Source organism: Lotus japonicus, chromosome 4, assembly GCF_012489685.1.
Source record: "Lotus japonicus ecotype B-129 chromosome 4, LjGifu_v1.2".
In the NCBI taxonomy this organism is placed as follows: Eukaryota; Viridiplantae; Streptophyta; class Magnoliopsida; order Fabales; family Fabaceae; genus Lotus; species Lotus japonicus.
Window position 1 is genome coordinate 77778800 of NC_080044.1, and position 19888 is coordinate 77798687.

At 34.2% G+C, this 19888-nt stretch overlaps 1 protein-coding gene, 1 long non-coding RNA gene and 1 pseudogene across 2 annotated transcripts; 1 reads left to right on the top strand and 2 right to left on the bottom strand.

The window, feature by feature from the left end:
• Positions 1-2928: 2928 nt before the first annotated feature.
• LOC130715629 (uncharacterized) lies at positions 2929-5253 on the bottom strand. The gene is made up of 2 exons (XR_009011716.1): positions 4024-5253; positions 2929-3349 (listed from the first exon to the last, which is right to left on the bottom strand). It is a non-coding gene; the product is annotated as an uncharacterized LOC130715629 (long non-coding RNA).
• Positions 5254-7819: 2566 nt separating this feature from the next.
• Positions 7820-11184, top strand: LOC130715047 (L-ascorbate oxidase). The gene is made up of 5 exons (XM_057565039.1): positions 7820-8248; positions 8446-8538; positions 8927-9133; positions 9260-9442; positions 10019-11184. Exons 1-5 carry the CDS (start codon positions 7958-7960, stop codon positions 10967-10969), a joined length of 1725 nt encoding a protein of 574 aa, XP_057421022.1. The 5' UTR covers positions 7820-7957; the 3' UTR covers positions 10970-11184.
• A 5385-nt stretch (positions 11185-16569) lies between these two features.
• On the bottom strand, positions 16570-18725 carry LOC130713402 (microtubule-associated protein TORTIFOLIA1-like; annotated as a pseudogene).
• Between the last annotated feature and the right edge of the window lie 1163 nt (positions 18726-19888).

The following is a 19888-nucleotide window of genomic DNA, read 5'->3' on the forward strand; positions in this document are numbered from 1 at the left end:
TTCAAAATAACTCATTATGCTCGAACTAGTTTGGTGCTTCTGAAGTCATCAGATGTTACCTATTCAGAAAGTACTCGATCAGAATGCACTTAACCCACCAGTTAAACTTCTGTGGTAGACAACAATACACTTGTCACTTCTTTTGTGACATAGTTCCTTGTGTCGCGTGGTGTACCTGCTATAATGATGATAACTACTCTCCTCCACTGTGCTATTTTCTGACTAAGTATTTTACTAATCGTTGATCTTGCTTTGAGCGTTACGCTTTTTAAATCTCAACCGTTATCATTTAACCCACTATACGCACGATCTCACACACGATCTAATCCACACACTTACTCAAACGTTTTTCAAACTCTTTGTGTGCATTGCATTTCATTCACTCTTCTCCCTCCAATATTTCCTTTCTCTCTGAACCCTAAACCTCACATTCCTGAGAATCATGGGCAAATCAAGGCGGCCAATGCGGTCACCTGCGTCAAGAAGATTGAAGAACTGGTTGTGTGCAACGAGTCAAGAGTGGACTTCGACAACCTGGCTAAACACGGGTTTGACATCAGGGATCAAGTCGATTTGCAAGGTTGGTCTGGCTATTTCAATAGGCTCTGTGGTCCTATCTATTACAAATTAGTTGTGGAATTCTGGAAGAATGTTGTATGCAACGACTACTACGTCGTTTCTCATGTATTGGATAGAAAGATTATTATCTCTGAGGAATCCATTGCAAAGTTGCTGGGAATGGAGTTCCAACAGGGCAAAAGAATCAAGAATGTGGATGCTAATGTTCCTGGCATGAGGAACTTAGTCAATCGGGCTATTTATGATAAAAACACCCCAAGAACCAAAGTCCCAAAACAAGCATAAAAACAAGAGAAAAAAGATGATGCACCGACGGTGTAAAGTTTTTTTACACCGTCAACCAATCAGATTTTAAGAACGTGTCACGTCAATTAATGAAATTAAATAAAAAGAGAAATTTTCTCACATCCTGAAAATTTGATTGGTTGACGGTGTAAAAAAAACTTTACACCATGGGTGCATAGAAATTAAACTCTAAAAACAAACAACTAATAAGTTTTTTCTTCATAAAATAACAATTTAAAATGAATGAATGAAGTTGCAACTAGTCATATTATTTTGGGCTAATTACGTTTTTTGCCCCTATATAATTCACTTCAAGTATTGCCCCACTTTTACCATCACATGAGAATGAGCTTCAATAATCTTGCCATTTGTCTGTCCAAGATAATGTGACATGTTGAGATAATTAGTGGCGTGCCAATTGAGACTAAAACCATTCTTTTCTAATTTTAGAGACACAACATGTTTAATTTATTAAATTAAATTTTATTCTTCACCTAAAAATCACCAGTTACTCAATATCGTATTGGGTGCGGGAAGAGTTTAGAGTTTAGACTTTAGAATGAGACAATTATTGACAAGTATTCAAGCAAATCTAAAGAAAATTTTGAATAATTTTTACTTAGTGAATAGAAGTTTCTTTATAAGCACTGATTATGTAGCCAATATAGATAAGTATGAAAGGGCTGAAACCTGAAAGCCCTGTCGTTTGAGGTTCAACAAAAGAGGGCTGAGAAAAAGTCCATAATAAATTTGTGCATGTAATTAGTCTTCTTAATTGGTCACGGAAAAATAAGAAGAAATAATATTTTAAATCTTTTTAAATCTAATAGAAAGAAGTTGGTAATGTATTGGATAGATTAAAAAAATGTATTTTAATAAATTTTTCTTTTTCTTTGACAGAAAGAAAATAAATAACCTTCACCATGGCCTTTCTATTTTCTTTTCCATTATATTCCAAAAAGTTTTTTCCCAAATGAATCCCAAGTTATTTGCTTTTCATTTTCTTGGGTATTTTTTGGTGCATTTCCGGTGAATTTCGCGATGATGAATTATTCAGAACGGTAGCTAAGCCAAGCAAGTTTTCTTTATGACAATGATTGTCTGAAGTATTCCTTCCAACATTGGGTTCATTTAAAGCTTGTTTTAGGAGAACCTGATCAAGTCAATTTTTGTAAAATATTTTGAATATTTTAAATCAAGTTAAAAGTCAAACGAAAACAATGCAACCTGTTTTCGGTATTAACCAAATCCCTACCACCGGTAGCTGTAAAACTAATTTCCGCCTCATTATCGGTGCACTAAGTGGCAGGATGCTCGCCAATAAAAAAATGCATTTTAATACGATTTTTTTAAATATTTTAAACAACAGATGAAATATAAGAGTCTGAAATGCGTAGCAAAGTCAACAAAATGAGTTGTCTTCTAAGGCTGATCCAGATTAATAGGAACTGGTTTGACATTGACATTGGTCGTGAACATGAAAACAATATAACAAATCATAGATATAAGGAATTATCAATTTATTAAACAACAGATGAAATAGAAGAGTCCGAAATGCTAAACATAGTGGTCAAAAAGTCTTGAATTGAAACCCTTGTTTACGAAATCTCAAATACTGCAAAACATACAAGGGGATGGTTTAATAGTGGCTAATAAACAATAGTTGAGTTAATCTACAATGAACGCGATTATGCGCGTTAGTTTATAATGAACATGCTTAGTAGTGACTGAATTTTAAGTAAACTAAAGAAAATAAGGATGAAATTTAAACCAAGTAATAGAAGGCTTATATGTATGTCCCCTCGATAGTGCTGTGATAGTAATTAGCTAAGAAGTTAAATGTTTATTCATTGGAATCCAAGATGTTTGAGCTGGAGATATCACAGTACTCAATCAGGTTCAGGTGTTGGAATGAAAAAACAGCTGTGCTGGTAGAGGAGCATATGTGTGAAGGACATTTGTTAATTAAAGGAATGAACTTGAACACCATGAACTTGTTCTTAATTAAAACAGTCGGTCTTGAATGAAGGATTACATATACAATATGTCAAGTTTTTAACAATGTATGATGTCAATTTGTTGCAAGATTTTATAGAACACAATACTTCACACAGTAAACAAATGTAAATAAGAAACGTACATAATTATTCTGACAGCTATGTGGGAACAGTTAAGACTCAGATCTTCAGTGACCAGGGTCTAATTTTATTGGTACAATACATGCATGCGGTGACGGATTAAAACGGGAGAATGAATAAAGACAGTGCACTCCTTTTCTTTTTAACTGGATTGTTTGAGCAGTTTTGGGTGCTACTGCACTTTGGACAGAACCAATCCTCCTCAGTAACTTCTGGCAATGGAGGATCACAGCAATCAATATGAGTACCAATTCCACAGCTAAGGGAGCCACTTTCATCACCACAGATCAGCATTACATCTCCTCTGTCCCTGGATCCACATACTCTGGCAAGGTAAATCACCAACACTGAAAATCATAAATGGAAATTAAACACACAACTAATGAAAAACTCCGTCCACGCCAACTCACCAGGAATATAAAAGAAAGAACCAAGATACTAAAAAACAATTGAGTCCAATAAAAAGTATGAGTTTAATCAGGTGCTCCAAGAGAGTCTTTGGTACACAGTGCATGACATATTTTAACAAAGATTAAACAAAAAATAATCCAAATTGCATCTGGATACATAACCGATCTTTTCAGGTATGAAAGTTCAACCATGTGAGGTGCCATAAAATGAGTGAAAATCTAAAATTTAGTAAAATATACTGTGCAAAAACCATGAATGGAACAACATAAGAAAAAGTAGACCAGTTTTAAACACTGCAAAATTACTACTTTATATGGCCAAATCAATTATTTGAGAAGGAATTCCAGAAAATGAAAAACAGAGTGCTTAGTGGAGAAATCAGTTGAAACAAGGTAAGAGGAAATATCATACAGAGGGCTTAGTGGTCTTATACGTCCTCACTTGATCACAGCTTCAATATTTAAAAAGCCTCACTAACATTATTTAAAGCCAACAAATTAGTACTAAAGCATCTAAAAACTATTCACATATTCAACAACATTTCTATATCAATGAATTAAGACATGATTTAAGCATAAAGTAATAAATAAAATTTAATGAATACACTTACTTTTAGAGAGGTGAAACCAAACTTTCAATATAATTCTCGGCATAACAAAAGCAGACTTCATTATCAATTTTCGTTCCTTCTAATTTAGCATGTCTGAGGGTATAGAGAAATCCTTGTTCATAAAGTCCTTGGTCACTAGAAACCGACAATAACAGAAGATCACCATTATCAGATATGCACATTGCAACACAGGGCAGCTTAACAAATTTTTCAGAGCGATTAATGCTAAACAACTTAGTCCAAGATTGGTGCACTCCCAAATCCTTCAATTGCCAAACCACAATATAAGGTGTATTGTTATTTTCAGTAATACATATACAGCCTCTCAAAACCCCAAGTATTGGTATTAAAGGTCCGGCTACGTCTCTACGTGAAGAATAAAAAGGCAATGACAATTGTGTATACTTGTGTGTTCCCAAATCGAACGAAACAATTTTGTAGGGATCATCATCCATTCCAATATCATTATCTAGAACTGTTAACCAATTAATAGTGTTACTCACAGAATATGAAGGTGGATGAAAATTCATATTGATATGAGGGAAGACTTGAATTGTCCTCCAAGCATTATCACCCATGTTGTAAACACTCACCATTGCCTCGTGGGGGTTAAAACTCACCACCTTGTAAGTGTCCGTTGAAGAATCATAACCAAACCCAAAATAACAAGGGACATGGATAGGTGGGGAATCATCTGAAAGTAACCTCGTAGCTGGGTTCCAGAAATAGACCCTGTGGGAGCAATGCCTTTTATGTATCTGGATACGGCTCAAACAAATCAACCCGTGGCACGCTCCAATCAACAGGTACCCGGAGAGATCAGCAGATTCGTTTCCAATAATGAAGTCCGAGTTGAGACTGAGATATATGATATAAAATTACGGTTTGTGATAAAGCGGACATGGGAAAAATCTGCATTGATTCTAGAAGATGAACGATGAAGGTGCAGTTTAACGAATTGAGAATATGACAAGATTTCAACCACCAGTTCTTCAGGGAGCAACGGGCTGAGTTGGAGTTCAAATTTTGGTGGTGGTCGTCGTACTCCCAGGAGATAGTAAATTATCCTTCTTAGTGATTCAAACAAACTCGAATACTTCACAATTTCTACCCCCATCGTCTGTCAATCGGAGTCGGCAGCACGAGATCTGAAATCTGAATGAAGGAGAAGGCAAGATGATATATTATATGAATATGAATGAAGGAGAAGCACTTTTTTTTTAAGTTGCATCGAACCCTAATAGGCTAATATTTAATTTAGGCCCAACCCCTTTCATAAAATAAAAGACCACCCAGCTTACTTATTTTGTGTATTAAAATAAAACCATTCTATTCTAATTTTAGAGACACAACATGTTTAATTTATAAAATTAGATTTTATTCTTCACCTAAAAATCACCAGTTACTCAATATTATCGTATTGGGTGCGGGGAGAGTTTAGAGTTTAGACTTTAGAATGAGACAATTATCGACAATGATGTTTGGGAAAATTTCAAGTATTCAAGCAAATCTAAAGAAAATTTTGAATAACTTTTACTTAGTGAATAGAAGTTTCTGTAGAAGCACTGATTATGTAGCCAATATATAGATAAGTATGAAAGGGCTGAAAGCCCTGTCGTTTGAGGTTCAACAAAAGATGGCTGAGAAAAAGTCCATAATAAATTTGTGCATGTAATTAGATTTCTTAATTGGTCACGGAAAATAAGAAGAAATCATTTAGATATATTATATTAAGTTCTAAATCAATTTTATCTTTTTTAATCTAATAGAAAGAAGTTGGTAATGTATTGGATAGATTAAAAAAATGTATTTTAATAAATTTTTCTTTTTCTTTGACAGAAACAAAATAAATAACCTTCACCATTGCCTTTCTATTTTCTTTTCCATTATATTCCAAAAAGTTTTTTCCCAAATAAATATATCCCAAGTTATTTGCTTTTCGTTTTCTTGGGTATTTTTTGGTGTATTTCCGGTGGATTTCGCGATGGTGAATTATTCAGAACGGTAGCTAAGTCAAGCAAGTTCTCTTTTATGACAATGATTATCTGAAGTATTCCTTCAAACATTGGGTTCATTTAAAGCTTGTTTTAGGAATCTGATCAAGTCAATTTTTGTCAAATATTTTGAATATTTAAAATCAAGTTAAAAGTCAAACGGAAGACACTGCAACTTGTTTTTGGTATTAACCGAATCCCTACAACTGATAGCTATAAGATTAATTTCCGCATCATTATCGGTACACTAAGTGGTAGGATGCTCTCCAATTAAAAACTCTTAAATTATACAATTTTTTTTATCCTAATATATCATCAGAGCCGATAATCATGACATTAAACCGTTAAAGCTTGAATATTACATTAAGTAAGTAGAACTCTTTCAACAAATCTTTTTTATCCCCACAACTCAAAGATTGAGCTCTTAAATGTTTAAGAAGATGAGTTATTTGTGTTAATCATATAAGGAAAGATAGTGCTAATATGTGGAAAACGGCAACGCGTTAATTCGAGAAAAGGACAATCTTTATCAGGATCTCCTGTCCTTGAGAGTTGAGAGCAAAACGTACTATAGTTTTAACAATAAGACAGTGTGTCTATGTGTAACTTGCACATTTTGTTTTTAAGAATTCAACTTGATGATTAATGAAGTTAATTTTACAAGTTGCGTTAGTGGAACATTGAAGTAACCGACACTTTTATATTTTTAATTTCACAATGTGGAATAAATTAAGGGTTAATTGTGCCTTTTTTCCGAATAATGATAGAAGTCTCGTTTTAGTTAATTGCTAAAGTAAAATTCTGATTTCTTCCCATGTAAACAAAAAAAATTCTGAAAACATCGTCACATTTAGTAAAATACTCCACATTTATGGAGTGGGGTAGGAAAAGAAAAACACCAACCATCTAGATCATCATATATTTTTTTCCAAGGCCGTTGGTAATTTACCAACAAGCTTAATATCTACGATTTTTTAGATGTCGGTTTTTTTTTCTTTTCGATAAAACTATATTACAAACTGTTGCGATAATAGCGGTTTTCTTATAGTGAGTGTATGATAGTAGCTTTGAAATCAAAATGAAGGCTAATGTCTCTTTAGTCTTTACACTAATGAATGTAAACCAATATCCAATCATAATCCGAATTTGTTATCAAAGATTAAAGATTGCATTCTCAAGGGATTTGCAAGGGCCAAGGGATCCAACTAAAACATGTTTAGTGAAAGGTAATACTTTAACTCATTTTAAGGTACGTAAACTTTTTAAGAATTTTTTGAGTAACTATTTATTCACACTTTATTTTTCTTTCCATCTTATTTTCACTCATTTTTTTCTATTTTTTCTACATTTCGTTATTTCATGCACATCACATAATATATTACTCATTTATCTTTCTAATTATCACGTGTAAACAGAAAAGAAGGGTTAACAAAGCATTGACATTTTCTCCATCTATTTGTAATTCTCAACCTCATTAACGACTAATTCTTTAACTCTTACTATTAACCATGTCAAGATTGAGATGTTAAGCCCGATCCATTTAATAGATCAGTTCATGAAAGTTTCCTTCTTATGTTTACCTGCTCCATACCTTGACATTGACATGTTCAAAGCCAATCTATATATAAATCAATAAGGAAGTAAGGAAGCTCACACGCAAATAATATCCTTTGGTCAACACGCTGAGAAAGAAAAAAATAAAAATCTCAATCATATCCCAGAATTTTCTTCCATCAGTATAGTTTGACCGCAATATGATAATAATTCATCAGTGCTCAACATTATTTAAAGACAATCCAATGCCATAAATGTACACACATGAATCATCAAATTTAATGCATCGTTTTCCGTAGACTATCACTTCTTCATTACTTACCATTTATCTCTCTTGTGGCGGTCTAGAAAATATTACACATCCTTGATTATTGGTTCAATTCAACATGCTGCTTGATCTTCAACTAAGCTTAAGGGCCACACCAAAATTGTTGGTTCTGTGTTTCTTCTTCGTCTTGGCGAATTTCTTCTTAGCTGAGGCTAAAGTTAGACATTACAAATGGGAGGTGAAGTATGAGTATAAGTCCCCTGATTGCTTTAAGAAGGTGGTTATCACCATCAATGGAAGGACCCCAGGACCCACCATCCAGGCACAGGAGGGTGACACTATCATTGTTGAAGTTAACAACAGTTTACTCACAGAAAACCTTGCCATCCATTGGCATGGGATCAGACAGGTTAGAATTAGCTTCATTTTCCCCATAATCAGTTACGAGCCCCAGAAGCTATTCAGGAAGCTTTCCAAAATTAATTTTGAGTTTAGAATCAATTGTAAATAGTTTCGGAATATGCTATTAAATTGGTTCTTTTATGGTTGATTTAAACTTTTTTTTGTGTGCTAATGGATTAATCATGTGTGATTTGTACATGGCAGATTGGAACTCCTTGGTTTGATGGAACAGAAGGTGTGACTCAATGTCCCATACTGCCTGGAGACACCTTTGTTTATCAGTTTGTTGTTGACAGGGTATGTCATAAAAGTTGAACTTTAACTATATTAAATTCCTTGTTTTTTATATGGTGTATGTTTGTAAACTTGTTGAAAAACTGCAACAAATACAAAATTATGGTAGGTAGAAGAGAAACTAAGAATTTATATATGTTCAGTATGATTTTAGTATCACCTTAGTTTTTAAAATATATTTCAAGCATGCACTTGATTTTTCAATTCTAAATTCTAAAAGATGAAAGAAAACATCTATTCATGCATGTTTTCTCACTCTGAGTGTCTATCGGCGGTATCTGCCCTATGCTGATGTGCAGGAATCATTACTCATATATTGATCACAACAATGATAACATCAAAACTGTTTTATTTGATATCTAATTTACTTGCATCTTTTATGTTATTACAGCCTGGTACATATCTATACCATTCTCACTATGGAATGCAAAGGGAAGCAGGGCTATATGGTTTAATCCGAGTGGCATCTCGTGACCCTGAACCCTTCACTTATGACCTTGATCGAAGTATTATCCTGAATGATTGGTATCACCATAGCACTTATGAACAAGCTGCTGGATTGTCTTCAATTCCTTTTCAATGGGTGAATGAACCTGAGGTAAATTGGGCAACTGATCAGTACTCAGGACTATTTCAATTCAAGTTCTACCATATTTTTTGCTTTTCAATTTCTTCAACTATCTAACTGTTGGTTTTTTTTTTTTGGCATATTTGGTTCCCACAGTCACTTTTGATTCATGGAAAAGGAAGATTCAATTGCTCTGCATCTATAAGCTCAAACCCTGGCTCATGTAACACGTCAAGCCCTCAATGCTCTCCCTTTGTGCAAACTGTGATCCCAGGAAAAACATACAGACTCAGAATTGGTAGCTTGACAGCTTTATCAGCACTCAGTTTCCAAATAGAGGTAAATCATTCTCATCTCAAGTGTCATAATTCTTGAATCAGCATTGCCATAATTAATTTTATCTATAAAAATGGTAAAAATGGTTTGAAAATGGTAAAAATGGTTTGAAAATGAAGTGGTTTATGTTTAGATATATTTATGAAAAAAGTGATTTTTGTAGCATAATTTTGTGAATTCCAATTGTAAAATCTTGAATCATCAAAAAATGACTTTACTCTGTGATAATTGATCTTGTGATTACCTGATAAGGAATACACTAAGTCTATGTTTTGAAAACAAAATCATTTTTTAAGTAATCAATTCTACTTGGTAAAAATAAATTCTAACCGGTAAAATTGATCTCATGGGTCACGAATCAATTCTACTTGCCACTTGCTTCTACTTCAAATATAATTAATTATAAGATTTTACAATTGAATTTTGTAACATTACAATACAAAAATCACTTTTTAATTCACATTTAACATACACAATTTTAGCAAATCAATACTTATTAGAATTAATTCTGCTTACGCTAATCCAAACACACAAATTCTTTTTGGTTGCTTAATCTTGCTTCTATTTGTGATGATGCAGGGCCATAACATGACAGTTGTAGAAGCAGATGGCCACTATGTTGATACTTTTGTGGTTCAGAACCTCTTCATATACTCTGGTGAGACATATTCAGTTCTTGTGAAAGCTGATCAAGACCCATCAAGGAATTATTGGATCACCTCAAATGTTGTTAGCAGAAACAGAACCACACCACCAGGTTTAGCCATTTTCAACTACTACCCCAACCACCCGAGGCGTTTGCCACCAACTTCTCCACCCCCACCACCTGCTTGGGATAATGCCGAGCCGAGAATAGCTCAAAGCCTTGCAATCAAATCTCATAAAAGTTACATAAACAAACCCCCTGCAACCTCAGACAGAGTTATAGTACTCCTCAACACACAAAACACCATAAACGGTTATCGCCGTTGGTCTGTGAATAATGTCTCATTCTCACTCCCTCACACTCCTTATCTTGTTGCACTCAAACAGAACATAACCGATGCATTTGACCAAACACCTCCTCCAGAAAACTATGATTTTGTTCATTATGACATTTTCAATGTGTCAAAGAACACAAATGCCACTTCCAGCAATGGCATTTACAGGCTGAAATTCAACACAACAGTGGATGTTGTGCTTCAAAATGCCAATACTATGAATAAAAACAACAGTGAGACACATCCATGGCACCTTCATGGGCATGATTTTTGGGTGCTTGGGTATGGGAAAGGCAAGTTTGACATGAACAAGGATCCAAAAAGTTATAACTTGATGAACCCCATTATGAAGAACACTGTGCCAGTGCATCCTTTTGGTTGGACTGCTCTGAGGTTTAAGGCAAATAATCCTGGTGTGTGGGCTTTCCATTGCCATATAGAGTCTCATTTCTATATGGGAATGGGAGTGGTTTTTGAAGAAGGGATTGAGAGGGTTGGAAAGCTTCCCTTGTCCATCATGGGTTGTGGTAAAACCAAAGGTTTACATTGAACATACTACTAATGAAGAAAAAATAAAAATAATAACAATATATGCATTAGTCTTCCATATAGTTTAACTCAATTATTTTTTGTTCTAAATTCTATCATCTGTCCAAATATACAAACTGTGCCTTCAGGCTTCATCTTTGTAGGTTGCAAAATGCAAATTGTAATTGTAATCGTTACTTGAACACATTGTGTTATAGCAGTTGAGGAATTATTGTATTTGTTTTAAAATACTAACATGGACCTTTTTAATCACGTAACATATCTCTGTAAATATAACAAATGAAATTAACTTTTTTAAGAGGAAAAATAAACAACAAAACTACGGAGTTAACAGATCTCTAGCCAAAAAAAAAAAATTAAATTTGGAGGAGAGGCTAATTCCAGCAAAACGCACTGAGGCAATCTGCATAAGCAATGGCATCATGACGCACATGATGAATGCGAACCTCTTAATCACATGAGATAAGAAGATGCAGATCGATCAAAGCACTACCATGAACATGAAAGTCGAACTGGGTTCCTCTTCATCGGATTCACAAACTCCAAACAATCCGACCCACAAATAACACATATATAATACTTCGCCCACTGTAAACACCTAAATGTTGCCTTTTTTATTTAGTAGTTATTTAGTTAAAAAAATAAAAGTCTTAAAATGAAAAAAATGGTAAAAATCTAAAAAATGCAAAATAGCTTATCTCAATAAATTTAGAATTTAGTTTTTTATTTGTCAATGGCTGTTCTTTGAATAGATAATGGGCCATGAATACCAATAAACCATACAATCTGTTGCCAGCTATGGTCAGGTCTGATTGTGTACGCACTCACAGGACCACCAACTTTTATGTTTCTTAGCTAGATTACCAGTAGGGCACTAGAGATAATATTTCGTTTAAGGGCATTGCCAAAAAACTAGTAATTATACTCCAAGCTTTGCCAAAAAGCTACAAGCTAAAAGGCCCAAGAAAAAGCCCACACAAACCCTTATTCTCCTCTTTAAAAAGAAACAGAAAGTGTCACTATGCAACAAGAGAAGAGATGTCTGGATAACGGGGAGGTCAATTTGATTATAGAAATGTCAGTTGTGAATATAATTAAAAAAATTAGTGTGTAGGATTAAAATTTATAAAAGTTTAGGACAAAATTTATGTCCAGTTATTTATATCCACCATCACGGTTTTTGAGTTGGGATTTTTGCACGGTTAGGGAGGAAGGTGGGAGGAAGAGAGGGTGATGGTGGTGGGGAGAGGTATGAAGGTGTGAAAAACGACTAGAAGGGGGGGTTGAATAGAGTTTTGAATATAAAAGCTTTCCCCTTAAGATTTAAAGTAAATCTTTTGGGTTTCCCTGAGATAGAAGGTGCAGCGGATAAAGATAGAGAGAAGAGAAAAGCACACAAGTATTTTATCCTGGTTCACTTGATAAATCCCTCAAGCTAATCCAGTCCACCCGTTAAGGTGATTTCTTCCTTCTTAGAATGAAGGCAATCCACTAATCAGGTATATGTTACAACCGCACTTGAAACCTACAAGTGACTAACAATACACTGGCTTAGCTCGCACTAAGATTCACTCTCTTAGTCTACTCTAGGATCCGATCAACCTTGATCTCCTAAAGGAATCACCACTAAGATTCACTCTCTTAGTCTTCTTAAGGATACTGACCTACCCGGTCCCTTAAGGAAAATCAAACAACTGTTTGAGGTTGGTGTTTACAAAGATTTGCTTCTAAATAAGCTGGGTGTAAACTAAATAAGAACAGATGAAGAAAGTAGAGGCTTGAATCTTTTCTTGTATTGCAGCTCTTGATTTCTCTCTCTTAGCTTTCTTCTTTTCTTCAGCCTTTTATAGTCCAAGGTGCAAATGATATTTCTGTTGAGAGAATATGACCGTTGGAGGGCATTTCTGGAACTTCCAGAACCTGCTGTGGCTGAACCTTGGTAGGTAGGCTTTTCAGAATAGTACACTGCTCTTGTACTTCTTGATAGAGACATTTGCCTTTAACCAATGACTTCTGATTAGAGGAATGCTTCGTGTTGGAACTTGTGAAGCTTGGTGATCAGAGTCAGAGGGAAGCTTGGATCCTCTGACCTTCGTAACTTCTGCTTCTAGACCTTCAGAGCTTCTGGACCTTCAGAGCTTCTGGTCTTCAGATCTTCTGATCCTCAGATCTTCTGATCCTCAGATCTTCTGGTCTTCAGATCTTCTGATCTTCTGGTCTTCAGATCTTCAGAACTTCTGATCTTCAGATCTTCTGGTCTTCAGATCTTCTGATCTTCAGAACTTCTGATCTTCTGATCCTCAGATCTTCTGGTCTTCAGATCTTCTGATCTTTAGAACTTCTGATCTTCAGATCTTCTGGTCTTCAGATCTTCTGATGAATATATCTTTTGGTATCAGAATCAGAACCTGTTTGTCAAAATACTCAAGACAAACGTTAGAGTATCATAATTGTTCATCCACAAATAAATACTTGTTATCATCAAAACATAGAGTTGTACCACATGACCAAATCTTGATCTTACAAGGTAGAGGAAGATGGGGATAGAAAGATATTTTTTCAACCACATGGACTAAATTGAAGATTTAATTTCGGTCAAATCTCTTTCCTACGTGGAATTTCCAAGTGAAAAAAAATCGTGACATGTCAGCGTGTCCGTTAACGTCTGTTAAGATTTTTAACGTCATGGACTAATTTGAATGCATTTTGCCACATCCAGAGACTGTGGGATGCATTTTAGAAATTTAGGGAGCAACTTGAAGGCAGGTAACACATTCAGGGACCAACTTAGCTATTTACCAGATTATGTTCACTTGATATTAAATGGCCCACCTTAATCCCTGAATTAACTTTGGGGTTAAACATAATTGTGAAAGGAAACACTAAGACTATGTTTGGCATGTCATTTCAGCTAGCTTATAGCTTATTTGACTAGCTTAAAACTTATTTGACTAGCTTAAAAGCTCTATAAAAGTGTTTAGTGAATGAACTTATTTCAGTAGCTTAAAGCTATTAGCTATCTGAGGTAGCTTATAGCTTATTTAATTTATTGTCATTTTTATCCTTATTATTTTATTAAAATTCCACCATAAAAGTATTAATGTTTAAATAAAATAAGTAAAAATTAATATTAATTGTCCTTCAGAAAACCTATTTTTAAGATTATAAATAAATTGAGTCAAATTAAAATATTTAAAGTTATAATAATTTTAATATTAATATCCTATAGGTATTAATGTGAAAATAAAGTAATGTTAAATATAAAAATAATTATACAAGTATGTCATTTTACAATTTCAGCTTGTTCAACAGCTAGTTTTACCAAACACTTTTGTTATAATTATGTAGCTTTTCAGCTTTCAACTAGCTTATCAACTTTAAGCTAGCTAGCTTTTCAGCTATCAACCTATCAGCTAGCTTTTCAGCTATCAGCTAGCTTATAAGCTAAACGTGTCAAACATAGCCTAACTCAAAATTTGATTGTTATAATGAATAATTAACTAGCGTTTTTTTACCCGCGTGTTGCACGGGGAATATGTCTATTGTATTTGATACGTCAATTAATTTACTAGTGTTTTTTATCTTGGGTCTTTTATTTTATTTTGAGAGTATTAATTAATTTTTATGTTATTTTTATTGAATTTTCGGATTTTTATTTAATTCGGGATTTTATGAATTTTACTGTGATTTGCTAGATTTTGATAGTTTTAATCTATCTTTAATTAGTACATTTTTAAATTTTAGATTTGATTAGGATTTAAGTTGTTTATTTCTTATTTTTTTCTCTTTTATTTTATTTTAGATTTATTTTTAGAGTATTAATTAAATTTTATGGTATTTTTATTGAATTTTCGGATTTTTATTTAATTTAAAATTTTATGAGTTTTTATTGTGATTTGGTAGATTTTGATAGTTTTTATTAATTATTTTTAGAGTATTAATTAAATTTTATGTTATTTTTATTGATTTTTCGGATTTTTATGTAATTAAGGATTTTATGAATTTTTATTGTTATTTGATAGTTTTTATTAATTAATTTTTATGGTATTTTTATTGAATTTTTAGTTTTTTATTTAATCTAGGTAAATCTTAGATAATTAGAGCAAATCTTTTAAAATTTTAAAATTTTATGAAAAAAAAATCTCAGATTTTAAATTATCTTTAGAAAATCGGTTTCAAGATTTGTTTATGAAAATAAATTTTAGGTGAAGAAAAAGTTTATTTTTAGAATATTAATTAAATTTTATTAAATTTTTGGATTTTTATTTAATTCGGAATTTTATGAGTTTTTATTGTGATTTGGTAGATTTTGATAGTTTTTATTAATTAATTTTTATGGTATTTTTTTGTTTTTTACTTTATCTAGGTAAATCTTAGATAATTAGGGTAAATCTTTAAAAAAATTACATTTTATGAAAAAGTTTCTCAGATTTAAATCAAAATAGGTCAAGATTGATTTGATTTTGAAATAAAATATGTCAAGATTTTATTTAGTAATTAAGTGTGACACGTGTCAACATAAGAGAAGCTCAAATGAGAATTAATATGGAAGTGAAACCTCATCAAATTTGCCTGATGAAAGTTCTTCTTTTATAATTAATTGATATTGATGATTATAACAAGTATAGGAGTTGTGGGTATTATTTGGATTTGAAGATGTAGCTTCTTCAAGAAAGCTATAGCTAATTGAAATTGAGGGGCATAGCTTTTCTCACCATCCGTTTTTCTTCATGCACCATCAATGATATTTTCATCATTGCCTACTAACATCTTAATGAACAACAATAAAGTCTTTCAAAAAAAAAGAACAACAATAAAGTGATAATAATATGAGTTTAATGGATATGCACTGACTGTGTAAAATAGTTTTACACAGTCATCCAATTAAAGCATGCCACATAGGAGAGATAATTACATTTGACTTTAATTTTAATTAAGAGAATAAGATATTTTCTGATTTGGCGGAATTCAATTGGATGTCTGTGTAAAACTATTTTACACTGTCAGTGCATATTCATTAAACTCTAATAATATTACATTTGTGTAGTTATCAATATAACAAATATTATCTCAAACTACTTATGCCTATTTTTTTTTTTTAATTTAGGTTTCTGTGTTCTTCAAATATGGATTTCCGAAACCAATTTAAAAGTAGAATAGGTGGTGTGTTTCTCAATACCTATAAAGCATGACCATCCTCTACTTTTTACACTTGACAAGTGCAAATGGTACAAATGAATGTAGTGATCAAGAACAAATTACATATAGATTTGTTCATTAGTCACAATTTGTACAATGTTTTTAAGCAGCCTAGTTGGACACTTGATGAACCAAGATGCAATAGAGAAAAAGGAGCATGAATTTGTGTGGAAGCTTAAAACCTAAACAAGATATATATTTCAAACCCTACACTAAATACCATCCAAGTAGAAAACTAGAACAATAAAAAAGTATCACCCCAACTCAAAAATCCAATATATGAGAGGCTAATTAAAACTAGCATGATTTGTTCTGTACGAGCTCTTTGTCATGTTGTTGAAACCAAAAAAAGCTATTTGTCGCTGTTGTAGATCAATTTGTTCTGAACAGTCAAATTAAAAGTTAGCATAAGTCAAGCTGTTGTAGATCAATTTTCCATGCTGACGCCAACTGCAATAAAAGCTCATGTGGTGGTACACCTTCCCAGTCCTCATAGGTTGAAACTCCATATAAATTCAGCAAGAGATCTTTCTTCACTTCCATGAGAATGCCAAAAGTATCAGGGTCATTTTCCAATATTATCTCCAACAGCTGAAACCATGAATTCAGTATTTTAAGTCTCAGATAAAAGACATAAAGCAACAGAAGAAAAAAAAAGCAAGCATGCAAGAGTGCTGATCACATCCAGAATTCCAGATTGACCACAACTTTGCTGTGCCATCATGCTAATCCAGGCAGGTATTATAATCACAGCACAATGACTTCTAAATTGGTTCATAAATTATGGCGTTGAGAAATTGCAGTGATCTTCAACAAGGCGGGGGGGGGGGATCTATGTCATTGGGACTAAAAGTAAATTGTCTAGCTTATAATATACATAAGAAACAGGTTGTATGCAAGCCCTCCAACTAACATGACTCAACAAAACATCAATGGCTTCCACAACTTGAGACCTATTAGGAACCCAGGAGTCAGAAGTGAAAGAATATATCCCCTTACAACTAACTCGTTGCTCTGTTTTCCCAAAGTGTACAATGCAATGGCAGAATCTACATATCCAGACTTAAAAAAGGAAATTTAAACAGAGGAAAAGTCATACCTGTTGAATCCAAGACAAGCAGAGGTCATACAGGCTCGGGTCCTCTAAGGATCTCCAATGGTTTTCAAGACCTCACATGAAGCCTTATTTGAAAGTCTGTCCATTACCGGGCCCGTTTCAACCATCAGTTTTAAGAGCAAAAGATCAATTCTAAGGAGCAACACTTCTGCAAAAGCGGAATCTACATCATCTGCTTGAAGGGCATGCATTGCTTTACTCCAAGAAGTCAATACGACATTCTTATCTCTGCGAACCTTGTAACCAGCCATAGCTTCTGCAGTCATTTTAGGGATTGTTACTCTTGTTTCTCTAGATGTTCCATTGTCTTCACCAGCAATTCAAATTGCTTCCAAGGTAGCTTCATCCTTAGAAGCTTGCCAGATGGGCATTGCTGTTTTCTCCTGAGATCTCCTGCTCCCCCCTAGATCACTGTTATGGACTGACTTCCATGATCTTCCATCAGCAGAACTACCAGTAAAAGCCCATCTTGAGGAAATCTGGCCATTTCTAGAAGCACCATACCCATCCCTCATTCCGAAAGCATTTCCATCAGATTGGGCGAATCTTTCACCAAATTGGATACGATCATCGCCACCTCTTCCATACTTAGCACTGGAGTAATCATTAAAACCATTGTACTTGCTAGAAGGCCAAGACATGACTTCAACAGTTCTCTCAAGTCTCCGTACGCTGTTTTCTAGAGACACCATGCTATCACGAGATTGATCCATGAAAGCCTGCAAAATTGTAAGCATTTATCACTTACGAAGAACATATATACCAGAACTAATTTTTTTGGGCCATACTGAACATACCTGCAGCATGTTCATCAGATCAACCTGTTGCCTTTCCATCCGCATTAATCTTTGTTTGGAATCATCATTTGGGATGTTTCCAATGGAAGTTCTTCCTTCTTTTGAATCTTTTGCACTTGCCTCTGATTCTTCCTCATTGTTTGAGCTTGAAGTATTGAGGCATCTACGAGGAACAACTACTTCCACTGGTAAATCATCTGAGCCCCTTTTTTCATGTTTTTGGAAAAACTCTGGGTTTAGTTCCTTATCACTCAAGACAGGAGCTTCCTTTTTTAATATTACAACTGCCTTCTCTGAGATGCCAGCCGATTTGGCTTTAGTAGTCAAATCCGTGTTTGAAGAACTAGTTGATGGTTCCTTTACTTGGGGATCAGACTTCCTCTCTTCAAAAATTTCTTTTTTCAGGTCACTTGTTTCTGACGAAACAGCTGATTCAGGATTCCCACCATCTAAAGCATAAAAACAATCATCACTAAGATAAATCAGGACAAGGGAGTACAACAGAAAAATCAAATATGCCTAAAACAAGACAAGGGGTTTGTACCATTAGGAGATCCATCTCCTTTCCCTGCAATCTTTTTCCACAATTGCAATGCCTCTGTCAAGCTACCTCTTACGGGGTCTATCTGTAAACAGGAATACATTAACTTTTAAAAAACTTCGATGATGAAAAAGCAAAGAATCAATCGCCCAATAATGAAGTTTCAGCATATGAAAACTCAACTATCCAATTTGGTGAAAGATTTGCCCAATCTGATGGAAATGCTTTCGGAATGAGGGATGGGTATGGTGCTTCTAGAAATGCCCAGATTTCCTCAAGATGGGCTTTTACTTGTAGTTCTGCTGATGGAAGATCATGGAAGTCAATCCATGACAGTGATCAAGGGGGGAGCAGGAGATCTCAGGAGAAAACAGCAATGCCCATCTGGCAAGCTTCTAAGGATGAAGCTACCTTGGAAGCAATTCGAATTGCTGGTGAAGACAATGGAACATCTAGAGAAACAAGAGTAGCCATCCCTGAAATGATTGCAGAAGCTATGGCTGGTGACAAGGTTCGCAGAGATAAGAATGTCGTATTGACTTCTTACAGTAAAGCAATGCATGGCCTTCAAGCAGATGATGTAGATTCCGCTTTTGCAGAAGTGTTGTCCGTTAGATTTGATCTTTTGCTCTTAAAACTGATGGTTAAAACTGGCCCGGTAATGGACAGACTTTCAACTAAGTCTTCATGTGAGGTCTTGAAAACCATTGTACCATCCTTACCGGTCGAAGCTGCTTGAATGTAAAGCCAAGGAACACAATGCCTCAGCTGCTGCTTTACGTGTTTCCCAATCACTACTGGTAAGGCACTCATGAATGCTAGGTAGCAAATGTTCCAAGCTTTGGGGTGCAATTACTCCAGCCTACAACAAAATTCAATTAACTCTTAAGATTTTCTTAATGTACTTTCCATAAAAAGGTAATTTGGTGATCACTAAAGGTATTATAGTCTCAGCAGTTGCCAAAAGTGCATACCAACATCATTCTCATTCAAATGGCCCATGTTGAATTGAATTTTCCAAATTTCACTGTTCTAAGATCAACAAGCCTAACCAAATTTTCCCTCTGTAATAATCCAAATGAATAAAGTGCAACAAATGAATGCTACATTTTCAACCATCAATCCAAACACAACTTTTTTTTTGTTTTTAAATTTACAGGTTCAATATTAGTCCATTTGGTAGATGTGTTAGAAGTTAGAAAAAAAACAGGAGCAAAAAACATAGTAGTATGTTTTGGTTCCTTCATCCATTATGAGGGTGGAAGT